The sequence below is a fragment of the Zonotrichia leucophrys genome, chromosome 1, assembly GCF_028769735.1.
Source record: "Zonotrichia leucophrys gambelii isolate GWCS_2022_RI chromosome 1, RI_Zleu_2.0, whole genome shotgun sequence".
NCBI lineage: Eukaryota > Metazoa > Chordata > Aves > Passeriformes > Passerellidae > Zonotrichia > Zonotrichia leucophrys.
Window position 1 is genome coordinate 24,045,077 of NC_088169.1, and position 27,995 is coordinate 24,073,071.

At 35.2% G+C, this 27,995-nt stretch overlaps 1 protein-coding gene across 2 annotated transcripts in view; it reads left to right on the plus strand.

Annotated features, from left to right (window-relative positions):
• The window catches only part of PRKX (protein kinase cAMP-dependent X-linked catalytic subunit), a 55,937-nt gene extending 35,874 nt beyond the window's left edge, over positions 1-20,063 (plus strand). For both annotated transcript variants that reach the window (XM_064708881.1, XM_064708888.1), the window contains exons 4-9: positions 1,204-1,323; positions 7,015-7,110; positions 10,776-10,833; positions 12,874-12,951; positions 15,750-15,898; positions 16,301-20,063. In XM_064708881.1, the coding sequence (XP_064564951.1) occupies positions 1,204-1,323; positions 7,015-7,110; positions 10,776-10,833; positions 12,874-12,951; positions 15,750-15,875 (478 nt within the window). In that variant the 3' untranslated portion in view covers positions 15,876-15,898; positions 16,301-20,063. The remainder of the gene's footprint in view (positions 1-1,203; positions 1,324-7,014; positions 7,111-10,775; positions 10,834-12,873; positions 12,952-15,749; positions 15,899-16,300) is intronic.
• Positions 20,064-27,995: the final 7,932 nt, after the last annotated feature.

A 27,995-nucleotide genomic window follows, 5' to 3' on the forward strand; every position in this document is an offset into this window, starting at 1 on the left:
ATGCATTTGTTCAGGAGCATGTTACCAGTTTGATTGGAGGAAGTTCTTCCTCTCACAAACACTCAGGTTTTTTTGGTGCAAGTTAGAAATCATGCGGTGACCATTTGTGATTATAGTCTTCGTCATATTTTACTAGAGCTCCTTTTAAAATCTGGTACAGTTTTCTTTCTTATTCTATGCTGGGATTTCAATTTCTCTTGAATAAGTGAGCATATTTTCAAAGTTTCATCTTCTGACTTGCCAGGGAAGGGTAATTTATTCAGAATGAGAGGACCTTTTTCTCTCAAGTGTATATTTAAACCTATGTCAAGGGAGTGAAGCCAAGCAAATTCTACATGGGCATTTTTACAATGAAAAGTTCACATTTCTGGAAGAAATTGCATCAGAATATTCTTAGTTTCAATATAATTTAGTCCTTGTAAACATAACTGCTTAACTTCAGTTTGTTTCTTGTCTTTATAGAACTTGAGCTTCAGTTAGTTAGCAATATAAGAGTTTTATTTTGACCTTACCATAGAAAGCTATGCTTAAATATGACTTAAAAATAGATCACAAAAACTATTGCCTACTTATTTCACACTTGCTTGACTACACCTTGTAAATATTTTAAATAACTAAAAATACAAATGTTTCTTCCCTTTTAATGAATATTGTGGAAGTAATGACAGGTTAGATTTCAATACTATTTGAAAAACTTGGACTGTAAAACAAGTCTTCATATATGTGCTATTATTTACTGATTTAAACTACTACTGCTTTAAAAACTCCCTCCTTTCCTTTTCTTCTTTCTAAGTGAAACTTTGTTTTTCTGGAAAAAGCCATTAAGCTTGTCTTCTGCTGGGCCTGTCAGGAGTCCATGAAAAACACTGTTAATAATTCAAAACAATGTAGAGTCTTAATGGGCGGAGTACCACAGCACCAGCTGGGAAACTATGCACAGGTATTTTCTGAAACAGGAGGTTTCTTAATTTGCACATATCTGTGTTCCAGGAGAATTGGACATCATCATCAAAGCAGTCTGTTTAAATCTTGTACAGGTCTTTCTTATTTCTCTATTCCTTTGTATAGTAAATACGTAGGTAGGTATGTTAGGTATTTCTTATGTGTGTGTTTGGTTTTTCCTGTAACTGTTATTTCAGTTCCAGTTTGATCTGCTATTGTTGTTTGTTTTGTGCTTTTTTTCCCCCCTTCTTTTACAACCAGAACGTGGACTCTGTGTGGCACTCCTGAGTACCTTGCACCAGAAGTCATACAAAGTAAAGGTCATGGAAGAGCTGTGGATTGGTGGGCCCTAGGAATTCTTATATTTGAGATGTTGTCAGGGTAAGTGATAATTACTATATCACAGCAATATTATGTAATGCAGAATTATTTGCTAGTTCTGTTTACAATATTTGGATAAGCAAATTTGGGCCGAATTTATTATTGATTTACTGGTTTAATTTCTGCTTTTGAAGAAAGGAATTGGGAAGGTTTACAAAACTACAGATATCGCTTGTTGTGGGAATGTTTTAGGATTTTGAGTTTTTTGGTTTTGTTTCTTGTTTTAAGTTTGTGTTTTCTGTTTGGTTTGGGTGTTTTGTTTTGTTTTTCTTAAGACTTTAACAGCTTCTCTTTTCCTTATGTGTTGGAAATTCAGGTTTTGCTCAAGTTTAGATTTTTATTCATGAGGTCCTTTACATTTAAAGGGTAAAGAACAGGACTACTTCTGTAATTAACTTCCAACATAGGGAAATCCTAGTTACAGTGGGAGCTTTAGTCTGTAAAGATGCACAGTGGCAAGTAGGAAGACTTTTATTAATACAATTTGTATTATAATGGAGCACTGGTTTTCTTTAAACCAGAGGAGGAACAGTGAAAAGCTTTATAGGTCTGTTTGAAGTCAGTTTGCTCAAATGCTGCTTTTGCTGTTTTGGAATTTTTTTGATAAAGCAATGTTTTCAGAAGATACAACTTCAAACTGAAGAAATGGTTTGTGGCATTAATATAATAATATAATAATATAATATAAATAATAATATAATAAATATTATATATATATAAATAAATAATAATATAATAAAAATATAATAACAAGTTCATTACTTGTTGTGGTTTTCCTCTTACTTTGTTTTGTCTTGGCTTCGTTGTTTGAGGGTACTTGAAAAAAGGTTTGGATTTTTGAAAGCAATTGACTTTGCCGTGGTGGGTGCTATAGGACAAATGCAGGTGAAAGCAAGGTTTTCATAGCTTCTGAAGAAACATTTCATCAGTTTGATTTCATAGTTCTACCTTCTTCATAGTTTCATACCTTCTGCCTGGTACCTGGCTCTGCGCTCTACACCTTCTTGGTTACCAGGTGCATCAGGTGTCCTCTGTGGCCTTTCTTTATAAATTTGCAGCCTTGTAGAATGATCAGAGCAGTGTCCTTGTTTGGATTTATTCATCCTTTTCTCTGTGTATTTCTGTCTTTTCAAAGTGACTTTGCTGACTCTTCCAGTGTTTGGACAAGCTTGTAATTTTGTCTGAACAAGTAGCTCCCCTGATGAAAGGGTGTTCACTTCACAGCTCTAATCCATTGTGGGGTACTGCTGTGAAGTTCACTCAATAGCAACACAACTTTCCCTAGCACAACATTGCTACCCACTGCTTGCTTTCTTAGTGTCCTGAAGGCTTACATATGCATTGACTTTGAATCTGTGGCAATTTGTAGACAGAAAAGCAATAAACATAGTTGCTGGCTGGCCCAAGTTGTTATTTATGTAGGCTTTGCAGAGACCAGGCTTCACCTTTTTTCCATTGCTTCCTGCAAGGTGAGCAGCCCAAGTTGGTTAAAAGAGTCCTTCTCAGAGGGAAAAAAAGAGATTCCCAGCAAGCTTGGTGCCACTAATCTTAGCCTTAGACAGCAGGAAGACTGTAGATAAAAGTGTCTGGGCTGTTATATGAGCTCAGGTACTGCAGTCACCCAGCTGTGATTTACCTTCCTGCCAGGGGTTTCAGTGTGGCCACTCTCTGTTAGGTTGTGTGGTCTCAGTGTGAGTGGATATTGGACCTTTTTTATTTGCATGCCTTACAGAGATGTTGGGAGGATTTTCTCCACTAGACCACTAATAGAAATGTAGTTTGCAAAGTTAACAAAGACTACAAGTGGTGATCAGGCAAGATACTTGGAGTCATTGAGACCTCAAGACCGCAAGCTGCTGAAGTATGGCTTCTGTATATTCCACTGAAACATGACTGGTATATATTGCTCATTAAAAATGGGAGCAGCTGCTGTTGTTTCTATGTAGGATCTTCTGTGTCATGACACTGTCTGGCTCAGGGAATGAGACCTGGATTTCAGAGTGGGTGGCTTAAAATGAACACTTTGTCTTTTAGAGACTTTAACCAATAGAGATAGCTTACACTGTCCTGAAAGTCAAGTGAGGTTTTATATAGGCTGATTGACAGAGCAGCTGACTATTGTGTGTGATTTGCTAAGGTTTTTTTATTACAGTACTTGTATAGATATGCTCTTTATAATGATTGAATGCTGCTTTGGATAGGGACCGCATCCAAGACTAAAAAATTAAACACAGCAGCATTCAGTCATTTTCCAAAGCTGGAATAGGGACTCCATATAAGCTTGTGTGTTTGGGGTGTTTATGTTTTGAGGCTTGTTTTTTGGGGATTTTTTTTTGTTTGATTTCGGCTTTTTTAAGATGGGGATATACTACTTTCTTAGGGCTTTTTTTAGGAGATTAAAGAAGGGTAGGGATTATGGCTTGGATGTGTTTCCTTTAGATGGGAAGGTTGTCACAATTAATGTATGCTTTTAGCATTTTATAAACTCTTTGCTGTTCTTGGCAATAGTGTTTTGAAGCACTTTTCCTCAGCAGCTCAAGATCTGGCTAGATATTTACTATCAAGGTTTTTTATTACAGAAGCAGTCCTAGTTAACTTTATAATTCAAAATTCAAAGAAGATGTAAGAAATTTGAAAATATTTGGAAGGTGAACAAAACCTGACTTCAAGACTAAGTTATTGTCTGCAAGTAAATTAATGTAAGACATTTGATAGTTATTTCCTGAAGTTAGTCTCCCTGAAGCCCAAAAGCAATTGAAAAGAATTGGTAGGTGTGCATGTAAGGAAATGGCCTCTCTAAAAACAAACAAACAAACCCACACCTTCCTGTTCCACAGTGTCTTATTTCCCTAACTTAATCTCTGGAGGCCCATTGAATTCTTCTTCTGCACAAACTAGGTTTGAGGCAAGGTCCTGTTTAGGTTTAACATAGCAAGATACAGAAGGGGGAAGGAACTGGGAGAAACAAGTGTGAGAAGAAAACTTAACAGATGAATAACACCAAGTTCATTGAGTTAATCTAAACAAGCTAAACAAACTGTCAATACAAAAGCATCTATTTATTTTGAGTAAATGAGTTCTGTTACAATTTAATGCAAAGAAAAATATACTTGTTATTTAACATTAGATAAGTTAGGTTGTAATTGTACTGGTATCACATATGCAGCTAATACGCATTTTGTGTATTAATATGGATTTGTGGCTTTTGGTTTGGTTGTCATATGTGCTGTGGTGGTCTGGCATTTTAGGTAGGTTAATGGTTCCTGTCTGCAGTTTCATATTCTCAGACCTGTATATTTTCCCTTGAGGTTTTACAACTTCTCTTCTTCAGACTGTCTTGGAAACTTATGTCCGTGCCATTGTTATGCTTCAGTTAGCAAAAGGAATGGTTTGCAGCTGTTCTCCCGTTTACAGAGATGATATTTTTTGTGTCTTCTTTTCAGTTGGTGAAAAGGCAGCTGTTTGTATTTGTGTTGTGGTGTGAAGAAAGTCTGAAACTCAGGGGGATTTTTGCTGATTTATTAGGTAGCTTCCAGCACAATACTTGTGTTGTTTTGTTTAAAATCTGTGCTGTGTTGAAGATTGACATTTATAAAAAGCATCAAAATCAAGTTACTTGGTTTGTCCATGAGAAAACTGCAATCTTTCAAAGCTGTTGTCATAGAGTTCAAATGCACTTTTGTTGCAATAAAATTATTATATAGCCAACTGTGATTTAAATTTTTCACAAGAACTCTAGTCATAGTAATTTTGGTTTTTTAAAGTGGGAAAGCAAATTAAAACAATGCAATATAAATATGAAAAAAATTATATGTACTTCTGTTCTTCTTGATTTCACACCTCAGTAATGTACAGTAATCTGCTTACTGCAGCTGGTAGCTTTGTAATACATAGTTTAAAATATTCTAATTTCTTTATGCATTTATAGATTCTAATAGGTATTAAATAGAAAATTGGGTTTGTCAACTTGCTGTGGAGAATTTGAATGATATTTATGTTGCTTGACTAAAAAAGAAACTATATGATAGTCTTTCTTGTGGTGAAAAAACCCATGCATGTTAAATAGCAATCATGTTTTCCTTGTTCTTAAGTGTCAAAGCAGGAATTTTTAATAGCACAAGTGTTATTCCTGAGATTCTTCCACTTTTCAGTTAGCTGGGAAGTAGTTTTTCATAAAGAAAGTACTCTGACTTTGTGAAAACCAACAAAAAATGTCCTTTAGTCTTTCCCTAACCAGATAGTTTAGTCATGCTTTTCAGTGCTTTGAATTATTATGTTTTTTTTTTTACCATAAGCCTACAAATACCTTTACTTAATTATTCTGATGGAATTTGATTATTCCTGTGGCCGAAATTTACAGTATTTCAAAGGGAATGCTAATCCACTTGATCCTCAACTGAACAATGAAGAAATTAATATTTATGAAAACATAATGGAAATAATGTATATTACTTGTTGAAGAATAAGCTAGTTTGACTACCATAAAATTTAAAAAAAGAGCCTGAAGTGAAGAAATGTTGTTTTCATCCTTGTTTTTGTGCTATCAGCGATTTCCAAAGCCACAAGCACTGTATTTGTGTGCACATGCACACAGTTAAGTTCTCTGAGAAAGTAATTATGTTAGGGAGATGTGAAAATACTTTAATTAAACTGTAATAGTGGTTGGATGTTTTTAATATGGTCAACACTCAAAAGCTGCAGGTTTTTTTAATTCTGTGGGGATTTTGAGGCAGAAGCATAGTAAGAGGGTTGTTTTGGTCATATTATGGAGGGCAAAGCAGGACTGAGATTACTGAATGAGTTATTCCATTCCCTTAGATTGTTCCTGTTTAACTTGCAAGAGCACGAGTGACACTCAGAAAGCTGTCGGCTCCTGGGCTCAGCTGCCTGCACTGGCTGTGCTGATTCACCTCTGCAGCCGTCAGGGATGTGCTGTACTTGTAAAGGAAGCACAGCAGAAAACTTTCAATTCTTACTGTAGCTGTACGACAGGAAGTAGTCTCTCTGTTAGCTCATAACTTCATAAAGAACTTCATAGAAGACATAAATGTAGAATTTTAATTACATGTTATTTACTGTTCATCATGGGGAAGATTATGAGATGAAAACTTTATCTGTCCCATGCAGAAAGGCAGCTGCACTTGGAGAGTTGTGAGCAGTCTGTCTGTTTCAAAAACCTTATCTAGCAAAACATATAGTTGAATTCAAGACTTACAACAAATAACTGAACTGGATAATGTATTCATGTGAAGGTTCTTTAACACTTTAGAGAGAAACTGATAAATAAGGGTGTGCCGGCAGTTACAGGACAAGATCAAAAATGGTAATGCTCTTTTGGAGAGTATATCCCTGGGTTTTAGAGATAAAAGCAAAGCATTTTCTACTTTTAAACTGAATTTTTTTTTTCATAAATTTTATTTTTACAGCAATTGTGTAGCAATTTTATATTTTTCTATTCAGTTGTTATATTTAAATTCTAATTCTGCATTCAGTGTGTTGTGTACAAAAATGTTTTCTGTTTTACAATGGTAGCCTCAAATTATTCTTCAAGATAGTGCTTGATTGGTAGTGTCCTAGCAAAAAGAACAACTTCATCAATTATTTCTGAGGGGAATTGCTATAACATAATATTGCTTATAAAATTTCTAGAACTTCTTTTCTAACCTCTGAAAATTTTCTGTATTAAAATAGGTTTCCTCCATTTTTTGATGACAATCCATTTGGTATATATCAGAAGATTCTTGCTGGCAAAATAGATTTCCCAAGGCATTTGGATTTATATGTAAAGTAAGTCCATGACTCCCAACGCTGTCTTTTCTATTCTAAATATCTCCTGAGCACTGTTTCTAAAAGATCTTTTTAGAAGACCTGATTTCAGATTCTGATTTTCTGAAACATCATGTTGGAAAATATTTGATACTACATTTACACTTTCAGTCCAAATAAGCTTACATATTTTGTAGACTTCAAGGTGGTGATACAGTTGTAAGATAGTATCTGTCTATCTTTTCTGTTTGTTATGGGTTATTAAATGCTTTTCCACCTTGTGGAAACTCCATTGGTATGTCCTGTAAGAAGGTCAAGAGGAGAAATATGAGGAGATAATCTGAGCAAAAATTAGGAGAGCAGGAAGAGGACACTAAAACTGTTTCTATCCATAGATACCTACCACTTAAATCACTCTCAGCATAATTACTTGAGTGAACTGTGATACTTCAGAAGTTCTAGTGTAAAGTCAACTTAAATTTGTGATAGCAGGGGCCCAGTTCAATATGGAGTATTACACATGTAATGTGGGTTTAATTTTCAGTATTTAGCAATTGTTAAAAGTGTATTGCAGATGAAATAAGTTTTTTTTCCTATTTGAAAATTCCATAACTGAAATAATTTTTAGTAAACATTGGAACACGAGGAAATGCAATTATAAACATGAAGTTTCTTCTAAGTGACAACTGAGTGAATGAGTGATGGAGTGAAGACAGGAAGCTACTCCTTTGTTAATCACTTGTGATGTTTTGATGGTGACTTCAGACAGGCACTTGCTTACTGTCACTACTGGGTAAACATACAAGAAAAACTAATCATTTGAGAAAGTGTTTGTTTTGTTTTGTTTTTTTTAAGTCTCCACTGAATCATTGGATGCAGTGAATGCACTGAAGCATGTCTGCTTCCCCTTGGGCTGACTAGTGTCTCATATTCTTGTGTCTTTGTAACAGTTTTCTCTTAGTAGCTCCACACAGTTTACAGTTTAGTGTAGTCTAATCTGGTCTTCCTAATCCAATTGGTTTTGGAAAGAAAATTGAGTATCTCCTGTAGTATTCTGTGCACTGAACTATAATATTATGATCAGAAGGGGGAACACCTCAAATTAGGTTATCACTAACAACCCATCCAATATAGTGAAAGCAGTTATAGAGACTAATAACCCCTGAGCCTCCTTTTATCCTGGCTAAACAATCCCAGCTCCCTCAGCCACTCCTTGTAGGACTTACCCTCCAGATCCTTCACCAGCTCCATTGCCCTTCTCTGGACTCACACCAGCATCTCAATGTCTTTCTTCAAGTGAGTGGCCCAGAACTGGACGCAGAAACACGAGGTGTGGTCTCACCACTGAAAAGTAGAGGGGGCCAATCACTGTTCTGTCCTGCTGGCCGCACTACTCCTTGGCTTCACTTACTTTCTGCAGTGAGTTGTGAACACAGTGTCTTGGATGTCAGACACTCTTCCTTCTTTTAAACCACAGTATGCAGAACTGGACAGTCCTTGAATATCTCTGCATCATTACCTTAAAGCAAGTGCCGAGATTATTTTGTTTTATGAAGGCAGTCTTCTTCTCTTACCTTCTAACCCATCTGTTTTCTCTCTTCTTCCAATAAGTCAGTATTTCAGCCAGAAAGAAGGCTGTCTTGGGTCCTGTCAGATCCAGACTGTGTCTGAAGTATTAGTGCTATATAAAGTTTTAACTCTCTGTTCTGAGGCAGCAAAACTGTTTCCCTTTCTGAACTCTGAAAGCACTTCTCTCCCTAGGGATATGTAGTGCTTGAGCTTACAGGCATTTACATTTTTTACTCACGTATCCCTCACGTAAAGAGTACACCCTCCTGTACTCTTTACTTTCTGAATTTGTACCACTTTTGCTTTCCCTCCTGATGCATGAATGTCACTTTTCCTTACTGCTTTTTTAAGGTTTTCTTTGCAAAGCCACTTTTGGAAACCTCCAAACGAAATGTCCCTGTGACACCATTTTACTGACTATTGCTCTGCAGAGATCTTCGTGTAGAATTTGGTTCTCAGAAACATGCACCAGCATATCTATTGAATTAATTTTAACATAATTTTTAAATGAGTATTTAGAACCAATGTAATAAAGAACTACGGAACTATTATTGGTTTCAATTCAATGGATATTTCACTGGTCCAAGGCAGCAAGTATCATATTTAGTAAAAATACTGTATCAGCAAGTAAGCTCATCCCTTACCTGTTTTATGATGAATTTTTGAAGCAAGCCAAGAATGATCCATGAAATGTTTTCTGGTTTTATAGGAATGGGAAAGTGTCTTTGCCCATAAACTCTGTGAATCTCTTTTTGGGTTTCTGTATTTCTTTTCAGTCCTACATCTGTTTTCAAGTGTGCTTATAGTCCTCCTCCATGATGAATGGTCTTTGTGAAGTAGAAAGGGATCTTTCTGCAAAGGTGACCGTGAGAGGAGTTGGTCACATGATTTAATCTAATTGAAATATTGATTATCTGGACTAATCACGAGAGTTTTAAAAACTTCTTTAAACATGGACTTTTTTTATTCATATATCTGGTAATTTAATTTTTTCCAGTTGAATGTTAGAATTGTATTTCTGCCGAATGCAACAGCTTTTCAAACAGTCTAGCATATTCAGTTTATATGTTCATTCTGCACACACTTTTGTGATATCAAGGATAGGTGACACTGCTGTTTTTGGGAGGCATAATAGATATTACAGGTAGGGATGGAGAGAGGCAGGTGTGTCATTAAGTTTGTGTTCATTTCTGTAAATAAAACAGTTGACTTTTTTTAACCTTTGATATTGTTGAAAATTTGAACTAGCCAAACTCTTTAATCTCCATTTCATGCTGTATGTCATCTCTCAGGAATAATTGAGATTATAGAAATAAGGATGGTTAAACTTGTTCTTTCTTGTCATTGGTACTTCATGCAATTAGTCCAGAATGCCAGCTTTCTAAAATCAAATAGCAAAATAATCTTTGAGATAAAATGTAACTGCTTGTAGAAATATGAAGCCATATTTTTCTTTCAACTCGCAAGTAATGAAGCTAATTCCATAAATTATGATACTTTTGGTTTATGTCATAGTTGTTTGGAGCTTAATACTTGAAGTACTTTGCTATTAACATGGAAGAGTTTTCTGTCTCTAAACTTCTTTTAGTTGCTTAAAATGTTGATTTAGTTTTATGTAGAACTGTTCAATGAGCCAGCATCTCAGTGAGACTTTTTGTTTTCAATTAAATTATAGATGTTACTAGTTTTAGGCAGATGACTAGCTCTTCCATGGTTTCCCTGGATATTTAGCAGAAAGATGAGGGTGCAACTTTATCTGCTTTTTTAATACATTTTAGTGTTGAGTTCTAACAGGCAGATAGGAGATTTGTTGGAGAAAAAACATTGAGGTTTTGAGATTGGGCATGCTGAGCAAAATGCAAAAATACAAAGAACAAAATGGTGCTACTTGGCAAGGGGCAGGGGAGGAGAGAGTGAGTTTTTTTGCTTTGTTTCTGGGAAGAGTCTAAAAGAAATCTGCAAGAATTCTGTTAGATTCTTTTTTATTGCTTACTCTTAAATGTCCTAAAATATGGGGGAATGAATGGTCAGAGGGAAGCATGTCTATATTCTGTAACACTTGACAATCAAATATAAATTACTTCTCTTTAACACAGAACATGTTTTCTCTTCTTCAGAGACCTTATTAAGAAGCTGCTTGTGGTTGACAGAACAAGACGACTAGGAAATATGAAGGTCAGTGTAAAATCTTTAGTGTAACACACAAGTTTGAAAGAATTCTGTAGGAAAGATATAGACCAGCTCTTCATAGAATTTTTGGTTTTATAAGCATGAAGCACATACATTTTCCCATACATTACTTAGGTTATGCAATCCTAAATGCAAATTTACCTGTATTTCTCTTTCTGAAAATCATTCCCCTATTTGGGTTAATGCTATTCTTCCTGGTGGTTTTCTTCTCTCCTCACCACCACCCTGTTCATTAATGTGTAAACCTAGATTAGACCAGAAACGTGGTATTAAGTCCTGTAGTGCATGGTGCCAGCTTCATTTGGTTCCTTTTATGTGGCAGTGTTAATCCCAGAAGGGCCACTAATCAAACTTGAAGTTTTAAAATTATTTTAAAAATATAAGGATTGATACCTGGTCATTGTCTTGGTGGGGCTGATTAAGCACAGTTAAATACTCTTCCACCAGGAAGAATTATTTACCCTAATCCAAACAGATTTATGAAGACAATAGATACTGAAATTAGCATGTATATTCTTTCTCTTAGGAGACATCTAAAATTTATATTTCTCTGGGGAAGGGATGTTAAAGGTTTGCTTTTTGACCCGAAGCACCTTGAATGGTAAACATAGGTGAAGATGGTAAAAGGTGCACAGTCATCCAGGGTTTTCTTAACATATCAATATAAATGCTTTAACCAGCTGTCCAGTGTTTTCTTTTGGAGCTTTTTTATGGCACAAAGTTAGACTGGTAAGAAAAAACAGGAAATAATGTTTTTCTTATCCTTCAGAATCCTTTGTAGTCTTTTTCAGGAGAATTTCTTAAGCTGAATGTTTTTCAACTGATTTATCGGTGAAAACTTTTATATCTTTGGACAGTTTTGAAGGAAAACAAAAATAAAAGCAAATCTTGACTTGTTCAAACATGGGCTTTGGTAAATGTGTTTGGCTGGGTTTTCTGCTTTCTGGGGATTTTTTTAGTCCATGGTTGTTTAGGTTTGTTTTGGGCTTTTCCCTACAATTGACTAAAATTCTTAAATCAAAAACAGTTCTAATTAAGAGAAGATTTTGGGGTGAGAGCACTAGGTCAGACTTGTGTCTGATCCTTTTCCATTGTCATAATTGTTTTAAAAATATGTAAATCCCACAAAACGTTTTCTGGTGAAACGTTCATTCAGATATGCTTTTGAGGGAAGTACGTGAACTGTTCTCCTTGATGCCTCATTGGATATGAGCATGGATAGTTCCACTCCACATAAATCTGAAAAAATCCAAATGTGTGATAATGCTTGGTTTTGTGGAGCTGTATGTGTTACAGTCTTGAGTGCTGTGCTTTGATCAGGCCTGAGACAGGGAACCAGCTGTTTTTCCCCAGTGCTTAATGCCTTGAGAACATTCTGTGCTTGAAACAAGCTTAATCATGAAAAAAAGAGACATTTTTGTTTCTTATGCACATAAATAAAACAGGCACCCCAGAGAGAACAATCATTACAAGGCAAATACACCTTTAGCTGTATATCTAAAATGAAAACAAATGTTTTAATATATTTACTTTCGTAACAGTACTGAGAACCTCTTGCTGTCAGCATTAAATGCCTGTAATATTTAAAAAACCTATGTGCTTCCCAGACATTATTTTTATTTAAAACACCATCAACCCTTAGTTATTTTTTTATAATGCAAGGATGAGAAAGTATATCTGAATATAAGGCATTCTCTAAAATGTTGGTGAAAACAAAAGTAAATAGGACAGTAACTAATGGTTTTGTGGATACTTTAAAGCCTGTTCTTGATCTCCATTGTGTCAGAAGAATGTTAAAAAAAGCCCAAAGAAACCCCAAATCAAAATTACTTAGATTTTATTGCTGGAACTCAGGACCTACTAGGGAATTAATACTATGAATTTATTCTTTAGAATCTTTTCATGATTATCACCTGAAAAAAAATAAAAAAGGATAGACCTGATATCACAGTCCTTGTAATGAAATACATGATTTGGCATACATGTAGGCTTAAAAAATAGTAATTTTGATTTCTGTCCTTAAAGAATGGAGCCGATGATGTGAAGAGACATCGATGGTTCAGGTCGATAGACTGGGATGCTGTACCTCAAAGGAGACTAAAGGTACATTCTGCAAATACTGTGTAGGACATCACAAGGAGAAATCATTGTTCATTTAAGTGATCTGTTGAAGGTTTGTTGGCTGTTGCATCTGTGTGTTTGTGTGTGTATAAGCACGTGTCTATATGCACACTTAGTAATTAAATGCATATTGGCCTTTTTGCAATGTGGAGTTAATTGTATGAGTGTCTGTTTGCATTTTTGTCTCTATACGAACTGTCTAAAAAAATCCCTGCTTTAGTTTGCAGAAGATGATTTGTTAATACCGAATTTAGTTTTCAGATTTAGGTTTTTGTAAGTGATTACTTGTTGTAAGTGGTTTTTTATTTGGGGACATGGAGGGGATTGCTAATTTGTTGGTTTGATTTTGTTTTTTCCTTGTCCTTATGTATATGGAGGTATTTTATTCTGGGCTTTAAATTTTTGTACCAAGTTTAATTCAGGTAAATGTTTTAATAAAATGTAGAGCACATGGGAGTAGGAGGAATAGGGAAGGTAAAAGAGAAGGATTTATGAATGTAATTCCAACAGACTTTTATAGCACTGAATTCTAGTATTATGTGAGGGCAGATGTTTGCAAAAACTATCAACACTACAAAATACTTTTAAAGTGACCTTAGAAGTAAAACTGCTTTCTTTCTTTCCTTCCTCAGAGTTCTAACTTGTACAATTCCTTACAGCAGTGGTTTTCTGTAGCAGAGGTTGAGTTACCACATGCAGTCAGTCAAGTACAAATTAAACATTTGTTTTTATTTTCTTTGCATTAGTTTCTTCCACTGAAATTCCAAGTAGATACCTTGAGTTCTTGCAAAAAAGAAAAAAAAAAAACGGAGACAATATTAAAATGTTCTTGATGTATTCTTGTAAACAATATCTAATACAAAGCTATAGATGGCTTTTCTCTTTGAGAAAAATAGGTTTACAGTGTTTCAAGTGTGTAGTTTTGTTTTATTTTTAATCATTACTGCAACCAGTTGATATTTTTATGTGTATGCATTGTAATGAAGTCACATTTTTCTAGGTATTTACTCTAAATTCTGTTTACCAAACCTGCAAAGAACACAAACTGGATGATAACCTGTTTAATAATATATAAACTCAGAAGTTTATGGCAACCAAAGCAATAAAAAACAAATAGTATTGAAAATTATTGTTAGATGTACAATCAAATGTCTCAGGTCCAAACATCCTTTATGTGGCATTTTTATTTTAAAAGTTAATCAAAAAAGAGTCACCATAGCATTCAGATTACTATTAAGGTCTTGGAAGATGAAGTGGTATTTAATTAAACTTTAGAGTAGGGATGTGAAGTGGATCAGAATTTTACTTGGTTATTTGAAGAATATAGCTGTCTCTATAAAATTTGTTGTCATGATTTCATACTGATGGATTGAAAATATAAAATAATGCACACAATGCTCCATTTTCCTGGTAAAAAGCGTGAATTTGTCTATTGTATAAATTATGCATGGATTCATGGTCTGAATAAGGTCCTAAATATCAATATCATATAAACAATAGCAATGGGTGAAAGGGAGAAAATTGTTTCATTAATCATCCTTTCTCTCTTGTTTTTTTCTTTCTACGTGTCACTTCACAAAATTGTTTTTTTCTGCCAAAATGCTTACAGGGAGAAGGGGTACCAGGCACTGCCCACAGTGGAGCAGACATTTCTCAGGGGCAGAGCAGATTCTGCACATTTTCCTCAGCATCTGGGCAGTGTTACTGTGATTGCCAGACACAAAATTAGCACTGCTTTTGGCTGAAGGTTAGAAGTACTGTCATACAGGGACCTGTCTTTCCCATTGAAAACCAACTGATGATGACACCATTTTGAAAAGCCCAAAAGATCAAATAAGATCTCATGAGCTAGTGGAAGCCAGACTTTTGTCTTTTTGAGGATATGCAGAATAGCATTTTGCTATACTTTATAGTTCTGTCTGTGGTATAACTTGGAGCCAGTTCAGTGATCATCCATAGGGTTTTCTCATTCTAAAGTGTTCTGTTAGATTCAGCATGATAGTTAAGCTCTCAGTTGCTGAGAATAGAGAGATGAATGTGCCCTTGAGAGAGGAAAAGGGGTTTGCCCTTCATTAATAGCTGCAATTAATGAAATGTTCCTGAAGGGATCTTTATCTCATAGTCTGTGGCCAGAAGCACAGAGCATTCTCAATGTTAGATTTCAGACAAGTTAAAACTACAAGTACTGTAAAGCTGATGAGCAATGCTAGAAATTGAAAGGATCCTCTGTGAAAACAAACAAAAAACTGATACTTGGCACCTTCAAGTTTCATAAAAACAGTCTATTTGAATTAAGATGTTTTTATAACCATCCTTTTGAAATGAGTTATGGTGAAGCAATTTCTTTACCTGCTTGAATTTATTGCTAGGTTAGTAAAAAACACAGTTGGTAGACAGAAGTTAGTAATTTCAACCTCTTTAAAAGCAATCAATCTATTTGAAAGCAATGAAGAGGAGGCTACCTTCAATATGGTAGCAGATTCCCATGCTGCTATGAAGATTCTTAGTTGAGAAGAAGCTAGTGAATAAAATAGGTATTTATATTTAGTGTATTAATTATCTAGTGTCTTTTAACCACATTATTTAAGTCTAAAATTGACAAAAAGTAGGAATGTGTATGTGTTGCTGCAAGTTTCTCTCTCTCGTGCCATTCATTATTAGGAAACAGGTGAAGGTAAATCTGTACTCCATTTGTTTAATAGATCTCTTACAGAATAGTATGATGGAGAGGAGCTCATTGAGGAAACTACTAATGTTTTTGTTGTGCTTCTTCTGACCAGCCTCCCATAGTGCCCAAAGTATCCAATGATGGGGATACTTCCAATTTTGAAGCTTATCCTGAAGATGACTGGAACAAAACACCTCCGGTACCTCCTAAAGATCTAGAAATTTTCAAGAACTTCTGAGTGTAGCGTCTACACTCAACAAGGTATGTCCAAATGTCAAGAGTGCCCTTGAAAACATTGCAGACCTGTGAGTGAGAACCATATGCAGAATTACATTTTCTGATTTATAATGGCTTGAGGTGACAAAAATCACCTCACAGGATTTGGTTTTCTACATTCATGAAGGTTTATTTGCTTACAAATATTTAAGTCCTTCTGTCCTTACATTTTTTTTAAATAGTGTGTAAAAAGAAATACCTAGAATGATTTGACAGATAAGGAAATGTGATAGTTTTTAACTGTAAGGTTTTACAACTCTAGAGGAATAAGATTGTCAGATTAGTTCTGTACCCTGAATATTCTCTCTTATAATTGGGATAGGTTGATATTTGTTACTGAGTTCAAATAGTCCACCTTGAGTTTTGTGTTCTCTTTTTTTGTCTTAGAAACTGGAAGGAAATTGAAGTGCTAAGAGCAAGTCTGAAGAACAATGGAGTTCAGATACAAAGGAAGATTTTCTTTGTGGCTAAGAATGATGCTGCATTCAGATATGTGTATTAGTAAATGTCAAAAAATATGGAGGCAGGCAGGAATAATTTTTTGCTGTAAACATTTGACCTTAGTTTATTAAATTGTAATAATGGTAGTCTGCTCTGAAGTAGACTGATTAAAATGATATTTTTAGGATTATTTTTTTTAACTTATGGTTGAATTAAGTTTCCTGCTATTCCCAGATCCTTTTTGCATAGTTAACTCATAGACTTAATTTTATAAGTTTATACTAAAGTTGTGTAATTAAAAGCACAAATTAGTATATATGTATATAATGGATACAGTACAACTAAAGCACAGGAATTGTGCAAAGATGTAAATTTTTGTACTTTGCAGAGTCTATGATTTTTATTTTTCAAATAATGTTTTTCAAGAAGTTCTTTAGGAATAAAAGTCTTAAAAAAGGATAAATGAGTTTTTCATCATCTTATATACATTTTATAATTCTTTGTAAAAAACGGAAATAATTACGTTTTAAAAAAGATTTGTACCTAAAATTTCCAATGCCTCACACTTACAACCATAGTACTTGAAAGCAGAAAGACCAGGGCACGTTTTATTGTTGTTAAAGATGTATCTTAATGGCTAATTTATGAAGTTCTGTTTCAATTATGTCTTTTTGAAAACCAGAATTTTGAGTGATAATACACTGTCTGAAATGAGATTCCTCACATGAAAACTCACTGTAAACATGCAAGTCAGTCCATCGTCATAAAAGGGCTTTAACTGGCTCTGACAAGAGTTGTTCCCTCACAAGTTTGTTGTCTTCTCCAAGTGTAAAGCATGAGCCATAACAGACCTTTTTCATTAGCAAAATAGTTGTTGTTGTATGCTGAACACTTCAGAATATCAGAGGAAAGACGGAATATTTATTACAGCCTTATTTTTCTCCTCCTCCTTTTTTGGAAATGTCCTAGTCCCTGCTGCCAGCAATTTCATATGTACTGAGTTCAAACCTTAGATGCACAGTCTCTTTTTTTCATCCTGTGTTAGCATCTTTCTAGCAGCTTGAGCACACTTTTTTGGAAGTATTTGCAATATTGCTTAATTTTAAGTAGCACTAAATATCAGTATGTGCATAAGTATGTATCTCTATATATGAATGCACAGAAATATGAAGGTAGATTGAATACTAGGCAGAATCTCTTTTTTAGGGTTTTTTTCATGTTACATATTGTGATACTTGTTTTAATATAAGGGAGTTGATTTTGAAGTGCTTCAATTACAAAAAACACAATGACATTTTTTTAGTATGTTGTCAGTTTAGATAACTTCTAGTGAAATTACCATATTTGGACCTTTTTTTTTTCTCAGAACACATCAGCTCTCTGAAGTTCTACTACTATGACTTATGGCTCTACATAATACTGTTTAATTAGATCATACAGACAGTGTTTCTCAAAAACTACTCTCCACATTTTTGATCTGAGAGCTATAAGTGCAGGCCAAAGATTTGTTTTTTTAACTAAATCCTGAATGCCTACCAAGTAGGCATTCTAGTAATTGCTACTGAAATTACCATATTTATGATTTTATTGCAGATGTTACTGGAGTCTCCTTGTGGAAAAGTGATCTCAATTTTTTTTGTTTAAACAGTACAGAAGTGCTATTGAGAACCTGTAACATCTAGGATATTAGATTATTTCTTCATAAAGCAAGTCTTACTAAAAGAGATTGTATAACTCTTGTCAAAAATGCACAATGTGTATAAGAAAATCAGGATATTTCAAAATGAAAATTCTGGAATATCATAAAGCTGTCTTGATGTTATGGAAGTTGATGGCCGCAGCTGCCACTCAGTGAATATTGTGTAGGAATGTGTAATGAAATACAGGACAATCCATAGGAAATTACAGTTTTAACCTAGTGCAAGTACCTTATTCTCTTGGAAAAATGAATCTGGCTCACTATGTTTGTATCTGTGGAATTAGTTATTCTAAATCAATTGAAAAAACTGAATTACATGAAACACAGCTTACTTTGTGTAAGGGGGAGCAAAAGCAGTTGGGGAGTTTTCTTGATGTGTAAGTGTATGGTATTTTATGGACTCTGAATACTGAATACTCTGAATACATACATCAATTTCTTATTAGGAAATTTACATACTTCAAGAAAGTGTGCTAAACATAGGATTTTTCTTCCAATTTCAAAGCTGCTCTGTGTTTAAGTCTTCAGATCTGAGGAAATTAAGTTGAAATTGAGTAATTTGCCACAGTGGCAGTTAGAAGTTTTGAATGCTTGAACAACAGGAGATAGTGAATTTTCTTTTTATGACTTTTATCCATTGCTGGCAGTGGATGCACTGACACTCATTCTGATGGAGATTAAGGAAGTGAATACAATGTTATTAATAATGATAATCCATTGACTTTACATTGTTTCCGAGCCATGTGTACATACACCTAACTACTGACCTCGTCAGCATGCTTTCTAGTACAAAACTGCTTTCAGTTTTTTTTTAAATTAAAATACTGAAGTAAAAAATAAAACCAAAACATTTTTGAAGCATTATTTTAAGCGATCAGTTATTTTCTTTGCAGTCCTGGGCTTAATGGGGTGTTATTACCTGGCTGTTTTATTTATTTGCACAAATGAGTCTGCTTTAAGTCTTTAATGGGTCTTCATGGCCCGCTAACATAGTTCTGTCTGAGTGCTCATGCAGGTAAACACTGCACTAGGAATTCTGGATTTATGGGTTTTTTTAAAGAAGACTAGAAGATTTTTTTAGTTCCTATTCAAGTAGGGTGTTCTCTGAAGTTCATTTTATTTTGATTCTTTCTGTTAATATGTACTGTTGCATATAGACTGTTGCATAAGGACTGTTGTCTTGCAAGAGAGCCCATAGGCCTTTGATATTCTACATCAGTGAACAAGAATGTTAAACATTAAAGAAACAACGTTTATTTTTGAGTTTTATATATATATTTTTAATTGCCCAGTCTGAGGTTTTAAGTGATAAACATGAATTGTAAACTCAATTGCCTTGTAACCAAATGATATAAATGCTTCATGATTGAAATGAAGAACGTGCTGTAGATTTTCCTGTAAATGAGCTTGATCAATGAATATGTGTGCTACTGAGCTTTAACTCATGTGATCTTCCACTGTAGAAAGTCATTGTTATGGATCAAATATAGGTACTAAACTATGTTTAAATGGATAAACAGGGATTTTACAGTTTTGAAAGCAATGAAGATATGGCTGTTCCTCAGCCCATCTGCTTGCCATTCAGAAGAGTTGTGATGCAGTGCTTCCTATGCTATAGAATTATTTTTCAGCTTTCAATGACTGTAGCATGATTCCTTCTTGTACTGTACTGTGTACAGACTTCCCATGTTTTGCACTTTTCTATGGCAAACCTTGACTGCTTTATAAATACTCTGTTGTGTAGAAAGTAGTGGTAGTGGTAGCAGGCATTTGTGTGCTGCATAATCAGTTTGGACTGCTCGACGTGCGAGGTTCACTGGGGCTAATGTTGTGTGTTGCTGGTTGCTTGCTGTAGCTCATGTGTAAGTACTGTTCAACTTACAAAGTCAGCCCTCATTGCACAATGAAAAATCACTGTGATCTGTACATAAACCCTAGTAAAACTTTATTGCTGTTTAATTTAATGTAATATCTGTCAAATCTGGATTCATTTAATAAACCTTTATATCTTTTCAAATGTTTAAACCTAGTTTGCTTCCATTTATGCTGGAAGGAGATTGGGGTTCTTCACCAAGAAAATGGTGAAGGGGAGATGAAAGTAGCAGAAAAACAATTGTTCCTTCTTTTCACATTTTAATCCTTTTGAGAACAAGATTGCAAGTATTGGAACAGATTTCAGGTGGTGTCAAAGAAACACCAAAAAGTACATTTTCTAAACCATTTCAGGTAGTGCACCAATAATCAAAAGTGTTAATTTGAACTTTTCATTTAACTTTGATTATATGACCCTAATTCCTTTGGCATTTTAACAACTTAATGACCTGAACACTGTCCAAAACACTCAGTTCAATCAGTTTCTTTTAGCATTGAAAAATATTCTTACAGTGTCTACCTGAGTTACCCATTATTTCATCGTCCATCAAAATTTGAAAAGTTCATTTTTAACAAAATTTGTTTAGCTGTTTAAATTTCTTCTCTTGGGTCAAATGTATTTTATTTCCTCAATTATTTCTTACCACCTAGGTATATGGTGATAATTACATAATCATAGAACCTACTGGATACAGTTTGGGCTAGTTAGGGGTTCACTTTTTAAAGATGGATTTTTTTTCTGCCTGGCTTCACTCTAAATTCTGTGCATTGATGTTTTTCTCTTGTAAACCACCATGTCATGTGCTTCAAGAGACTGCTAATGGAAAGTGATGGAACACTGCAATGAGCCCTGGCAAGATTTTAGTCATGTCTTTGTCATGAATCAAAAGAACTTTTCAGTTAAAACACAGGAAATTTTTTAATGGCAGAAAGAAAGAATTTTGTTTGGTATCTTGTTCATACCCCAGCCATTTGGCTGAGTTTTTGTGCATTTGTCCTGAGTGCTACACCTTTTTTGCATGCACATGTAACTCTTTTTATCTTTTCCAATAGAAGCCATTTAAAATACACTTTTTCACTCATTCAGGGCAGGTAGATTTTGTTCACTAACCCCAAATCTCTCACTTCATGCTTCATTAGGCCTTTTTAGGGCAAAACACTCTTAAAACTGCATTTGACAGTAGCCCACTGTTCTGTGACCCCCTGTTAAGCAATGAAGGTATGATACTATAAGGAATGCTGGAAAGCAGCTGGCACTGTTACATCTGGATCCTGCCCAGTACTTTGTGAATTCTTACATAATTCACAAATCAAGCCCTTCCACATGCAAACCCCTGCTAGCTGCTTCAATCTCAGCTGCAGAATTCAAGTGGCTTTTCACAGGGAAAGTAAAAGGCTCTTCTGCTGCTCTCAGTAGAAGACAACTCCATTCTGCCTTTCATGCTCCCTTTCTATCTACCCTTCAAAAATCACCACATATGAATGTGTTTCAAGCTTTGTATTTTTCCTTGAAACCAGAAATACTGTAAAATTTTAACGAGCTGAATTGTACAACTTCCATGTATCTAAATATTTTTCCAGTTTTGTGCAATCATATTTCAAACTACTATCCTGTGAAAAGTGCAGTGGTCAGTGGGGCTATTACACCAACTTTGACTTAGGGTAGGTTTATCAGATTCACTGCACTTGTTTCAATGCTAATAAGTTGCTGGGGCTGTTGAGAGTCTGACATCTCTTACTGCAGCTGTAGTTCAGGCCATTGAAGTGTCTGTGTCGCATCCCAAAACTGATATTTGACCTCAAAGACCAAAAATGCAGGCCTGTCTTACTTCTAGAATGTAGAACTCTGAAGTGCCATGTAGGTGGGTCTCTACTGTACTTGTTTTTACATAGCCAGAGTACAGATAGATACATTGAACAGTGTAGTTGGTGTCAGATTAAACAACTAACCAAATTCAGATTTTTTTTTAGTTGTTTGTTGGGGTTTTTTGTTTGTTTGTTTTAATTCTTCTTTACAGTATATTGTCTCTATTCTGGACAATTGCAATAAAGCAGGCAAATTAATGCGAGAAAAATATTTGGGGTGAGGGGAAAGCTTGATTTGGACTTTAATTCAAGAAAGAACTTGATATGCCTGACCAGTACATACTTGCAAATGTAATCTATCACTAAGTGTTGTAGTTCTATAACTACATGTTGTTGAAAAGATGGTGCCTGCTTAGGTTTATGCTGGCTTTTAAGCTAAAATTCCTGTTTTTCTCAATATTGTATCAAAAAATGTAGTTTTGGGAGTCAGAGTTTATTTCAATTTAAGTCAGTAATCAGTGTAGTTTAGAGAATCCTTGGGACTAAAATCCCTTGGTTGGAGAAGGACTGTCTTTTCAGTCATCATGCTCCTAATTTTCCGCCCAGGTGTAAGCTGTGCAGAGGAGGTGGCCGTGCTTTCATTGCCAATACTGTTGCAATTCACATGAAGAAAACAGCAGCTTGCTTGAGCCTGCAGAGCCTAAACTTAAATCTTTTCACCTTGAAGGACCAGCTTTGAGAGAGTATAATTGAGCAACTTAACAAATATTAAGACTGAGGTATAGAAAAACTCTGCACCTTAAAATGGCAACTCTTCAGAAATTAAGCATGGAAGAGCTCATTTTTTGATTTGGAATACAAAAGTAAAATATTCTGTGCTATTACGTGCTTCTGAAGTTTGATGAACAAATGCCAAAAAATATGGAGTGTTTCAAATTTTGTATATAATATCTAGTAGCTTCTTTGGCCTGGTTTTATTTTATCAGTTACAAAGAAATTGTAGTTGAATTTTGGGCCCTCTTCTAAATCAAGATGCTTGTGAAGCACCATTTAAGTGAAGCAGTGCTGCTAACCTGTGTTAATACAGTAAATAAAACATTTTACAAGTGGCATGTCTTCCATTTGCACTGATAGCCAGTTTCCTTGATGCATGTTAACTAGATGACTTAACATTCTGTTCTTAGTTTTTGGTCAAGCTTTTACCTATTCTACTAGCAAGCTTTGCAAAAAAATAAGCAGGTAAGTAAACAGAAGTAGGTAATTTTTTTTCCCTGTTAGTAAAGCTGAGCTTTCAGTTGATAATGGAAATGCATTATCAAGGAACAGCAATCTCATGTAAATGAATTATCCATAAACAATAACCTCTTCAGATTAATAAATTCCTGCTTTCAGTGTGTTCAGATTTAGAGTTTTTATTTTTCTGTGAATTCTTAATTTTTATATTTCCAAGTATAAAATGAGAAGATTGAATGATCAAACAGTGAAGTGATTATTTTTTCAATGTAATTAAAAATTAAAACTAAATTGACTTTCTTATCGTGCCAGTGGCAAAACCATGAGGAGTACTGAAAGTTACTTCATTTGTTGTGGCCTGTGTTCTGGATTTTCTATTTTCAAAGTGTCGAGAAGAATAGTAATTAATGCAATAAAAAATTTAAATGAAGGGTCATTTTCCTTGTATTGTCTTTAAGCTTCTAGTCTATTCTGTACATTGAGTGGAGATGTCATCCTACTTGAAATAATTAGTTCCGTAAGTTTTCTCTCTAAATCTCTTTAGTTGATCTGAGATTGGCATAACTTCAAGCAACTAAAAGAAGAAAATCTGCAAGAGGAATATAGAAACAGTCAATGACATTTAGAACATATGTTGTCCAAGAGTGTGAGGGTTTTGTTGGGCTTTGGTTTCTTTTCTCTGCATAGGGCCATATGCATATGATATATTGGAAGCTAAAACAAAAGCCACCTTGAGACACAGCTTTGAGTTATAGTATAGTTTCATATATTGCCAATAAAGTTCTTGCATTTACTTTTCTTAGCTAGTTCCTTTTAAAGGCATCAAATAGCTGTATTTTCCTGTAATGTTTTGCAAGTGCTTGCTTCATGTTCAAGTTTGTTTCCCTGTTGCCCCGAGGGTGACATTTAGTGGAGTTCACTAATGTTTATTTTATTGAAAAAATCTCTGATCCTGCTTTGTTTTTTGTTTTCTCAAAGTATTATGAGCAATAGCAGCAATACATTACAGATTCAAACAATGAATTATCATGGAAGACAATTAATGAGGAACAAACAAAAGAGAGAACACATCCTATCATTGTAGACTATTTAAAAGGATTTCCAGTAGCATGATTAAATTAAAATTCTTTCAGACAACACCTTACATATGTGAAGTTTAAGAAATAATAAATAAGATTTCTCCTATTAATGTCAATAGTTCCATTTACCCAATTTATCTCAGTTTGCATGTTTTGAATAGTGGGAAGTTAGGAGGGTTGTGTGTAAGTGTCTGGGAAAGCAGGGTGTCTGGGTAATGTGAAAACCTTACCTTCTACAAAATGCTCTAATAGAAATGTAACACTGCAGAACAAATATTTACTTGTGGCAAGAAGTGGGAAAAAATATATCTGCATTGCATTTATTGCCTAGTATCACCACAGCACATTTAGGCAGCATACCTTCCTTTGCTCAGGGGTTAAATTTTTTCAAATTGGAAAAAGGACTATGTGAAATAAAAATCTTCAGTACTTATTTCCTTTGATACTGTATCCCTTTCTATGAGAATAAAACCAAAACCAACTAAAAAAAAACCCCACCACCCATGCAGTAGTTGATTTAAGGCAGATGCAATTTCTAGGGGTGGAGAGAGGACTTGAAACTAAAGAACAGCAATGTCTTGGGAATGGGAGAGGAAGTGTTATATCCTTGGGTTTGAAAGTTTTCTGTCAGAATCTCATGCAAGTACCTTATGTTACACCAGAGGAGCTCAGGACTTCAAGGATCAAATTAGGTGGATTAATTTGAAGCAGGGGAAGGAAATACTTGGGAAAAGTTTTGACTTTCACTTGACCATTTCAGAGAAGCAGAGGGTGGTTGAGGTTGGAAAGGCTCTCCAAAGGTCAGCTGGCCCAGCACCCCTGCTCAGGCAGGGCCATCTGGAGCCAAAGCAACAAAACAAAATTTTGTACTCATTTTAAGTAACATTCTTAGAACCATCCTCAAAAGAAAGTAAAATATACACTGTTCTTTTCTTCCTGTATTTCACTGAAAAATAAAGCATTTATTTTTAGATTAATATTTTTTCCATTTTAAAGTTTTCTAAGCAACCACTAATAACAAGTTATTACTAATAAAATTCATTGTTCTCACAACTTAAACTTCAGTGGAGTTTAAATTACAAAGTATGAATTTTGTTCAGTTCCTTGTGTTCTCAAATGCTACAGAAGGACTATTTAACCTCTCTGGACTTCATAGAGGTCTGAAGTTGTGAACGGGACCATGTGTTGGTGCCAGCTGCTGCACGCTCATTGCTCATGACAAGCAAATCCTGATTAAAGGTGGTGCTGGGTTTGCTGTCCATAGACAGCTTTGAATTTTCATTTGGAAGAAAAATTATTTTATTGGTCAGCAAGTTCATGGTAAAAAACTGTTACAGTGCCTTCCATGTGTAGAACCACAGTTTCCAGTAGTCACTAAATCTTTTTCCCTCAGAGATGTTCTACCTCTGTTCTCTCAAGTATGAAAGCTGGTGTGGCCTTCCTGTGGGTTGCAGAGGCAGGTTGAAGTTAATGCAGGACTTGATTCTTTGCAAATTGAGAAACAAAACCTGGTGTGCTCACAAGTGGCTGGGTGTGCACTCAATCCAAAGCGTGCTGCTTGTTGCGCAAAACACGCCTCTATCAGACAGAGAAATTTTACAAGAAACTAACTTGCAGCCAGTTCTTTCGATCGTGGTGCGACAAGCTGACAAATAATCACATCTTGTGGCATGGTGCTTGTATTTTCACCAGACACAGTCTGTCTGAATAATAAATGCTGATCCTACATGGCTGGCTGGAGTGTGGGAAGGGAATGTGTCTCCACAAAACAGAGCCCGAGCATGATCCTGGTTGGCTCACCAGCCAACATTTATCCCAGGCAGATGGGAAAGAAGCACAGCAAGACTTCTTGGGAAAGAGGTTTTCTGGGTCAGAGAGGGTGTCCAGGAGAAAGGCTGGAGCAGCCCCACGCCTGTTCCTGGGGCTGGGTACAGAGTTGTGCCATAGGCCTGAAGACAGAGACTTGCCTGCTCCCACCTGGTTTTACTCAAGTACCCCAAATGTGTAACTTCCATATTGATCATGCAGGGGCCCTCATGTCAACAAAAGAGTTCCCTTTAATATTTGGGCTTTTGCTAATGCACAGAGTGCATCTTCTTTTCTCCTCCCCTGAAAGCTGTGCCATGGGAATTGGCCTGGAATACATGTAATTGAAAACAGAGAGAAACTGATGCCACTTCCAAGTCATGCCTTTCTTGTGATATACTCCTCATTTACTTAAGCATCAGTTTATGTACATACATTAGTAACACCATATATTTTTAATTCTCCTCTTTTGAAATACCATGTAATAGTTTAATAAATCATTTCAAAGTCAAGGAATATTTTTCCACTGTTAGTGAACAGAGACTGAGTTGTTCTTTGTCCTTTTGGTGACAGAAATATAGAGGAGGAATTGTTCTCCCTCTAAATTAAAAAAAAAAAAAGTAAAAGGAATAAAATAACCGCAGAAGTACTTTTAAAGTATACTCTGGAGTCATATTTATTTTTAAACAATAGTAAATCATTTAATTGTTTCAACTAGGCTTTGTTCCAAGCAGTTCTAAATTTGGAGTTAAAAGAATTGATCTTAAAAAGATGTGCAGGAAAACAAAACTCTCTTCCTCTCTCATTTCCTGTTTGAATTGATGGGAATTTGGGATCTTTAGTTAATTTAGCATGCATTGCTCCTCCATGAACCCCTCTAGTCAAGGATCACAGAATGTCCTCTTCTTACAAGCAAAGCATAAATTTGTAATCCAGTGTGTAAATTTTTTTTTGTCTTTAAAAATGTGCCTATTTAAATGAACTATTAAAAACATTTCAGTAGTTTTGTACTACTGGGTATGGAACCAGTTGCACTTCCAGCTTGCATTTTGTTGAATGTGTTTTACATTGCCCTGTAATGCTGCTGATCACAGTGCTGCAAGTGTAATACACAGCAGCAAAATCACAGCAAGAGAACATCAGCTGACACACACCAAGTGCTCTGGTTCCTCCCAAAGGTCCTGATTCAAAAAGGAGGGATGTAACCAGATCAGGAGATGGGAATTCTGCCCCAAGAATTTAACTAAATGGCCAGGGAGCTTCAAAATGTCCTCAGACAAAAGGAGATTCCACAGTTCTGGAAGGGCTGTGTCTGCTCGCTTGGGGCATCACAGGCTTAGGAGATTAAATGTGGACTTGGAGTATAGGGAGTTTCAAGAGTTTTTGTCATGTTCTTGTGAGTCTGAAAAACTTCACAGAATTGAAATATATAGTTTATGATGTTTATGTTTGCAAATACAACATCAATGGGTCAGGAAGGGTAATAATACAAAACATAGTGAATTTAACTGGGGGGCGTCTCATGGGACTATTTTATAAAACAAGGGTAATTTTTTTTTTCTTTGGGGGTTTTACTTCTTTTTTTTTCTTTTTTTCTTTTTTTCTTTTTTTTTCTTTTTTTTTTTTTTTTTTTTTTTCTGGTGTTTTCTGAGAAGTTCTAGCCTAGAGTGCCACTTGTAGGTTTATCCAGATGAAAACTCTGCAACTGTTTAACTGAGTAACCATTAAAGGCTGCCTATTCAGGTCAGCTAAGATCATAAAAGTAGTTCAGTTGTGATTTAAGAAGGCTGTGATGTTGCTATGCTCTGCTATCCTTTTAGGTTGCCTTTACTCGCTGAAAAATACTTTTGTCATCACATTAATGTCTAGAATTTTGGCTAATACTTGAACATGGTCATGAGATTGGAAAGATTTTTCTCCTAAAATAGTTTTAGAGTTTCCAAACACTTAAAGAACATCAGTTTCTTTGTATGTCTACAAGTCTGTCTCCCTTAAGCCAGTCATAGGAGGTTAACATCATAATATTTCTGTTGTAATTGAATGCAACTGTCATTATTAAATTGAATGTATAAGTCAGGTATTTTGAGGGGGAAAAGGTATAGTATGTGGAATAGCACCAGAGAATGTGAAGGAAAAAAATTTTGAA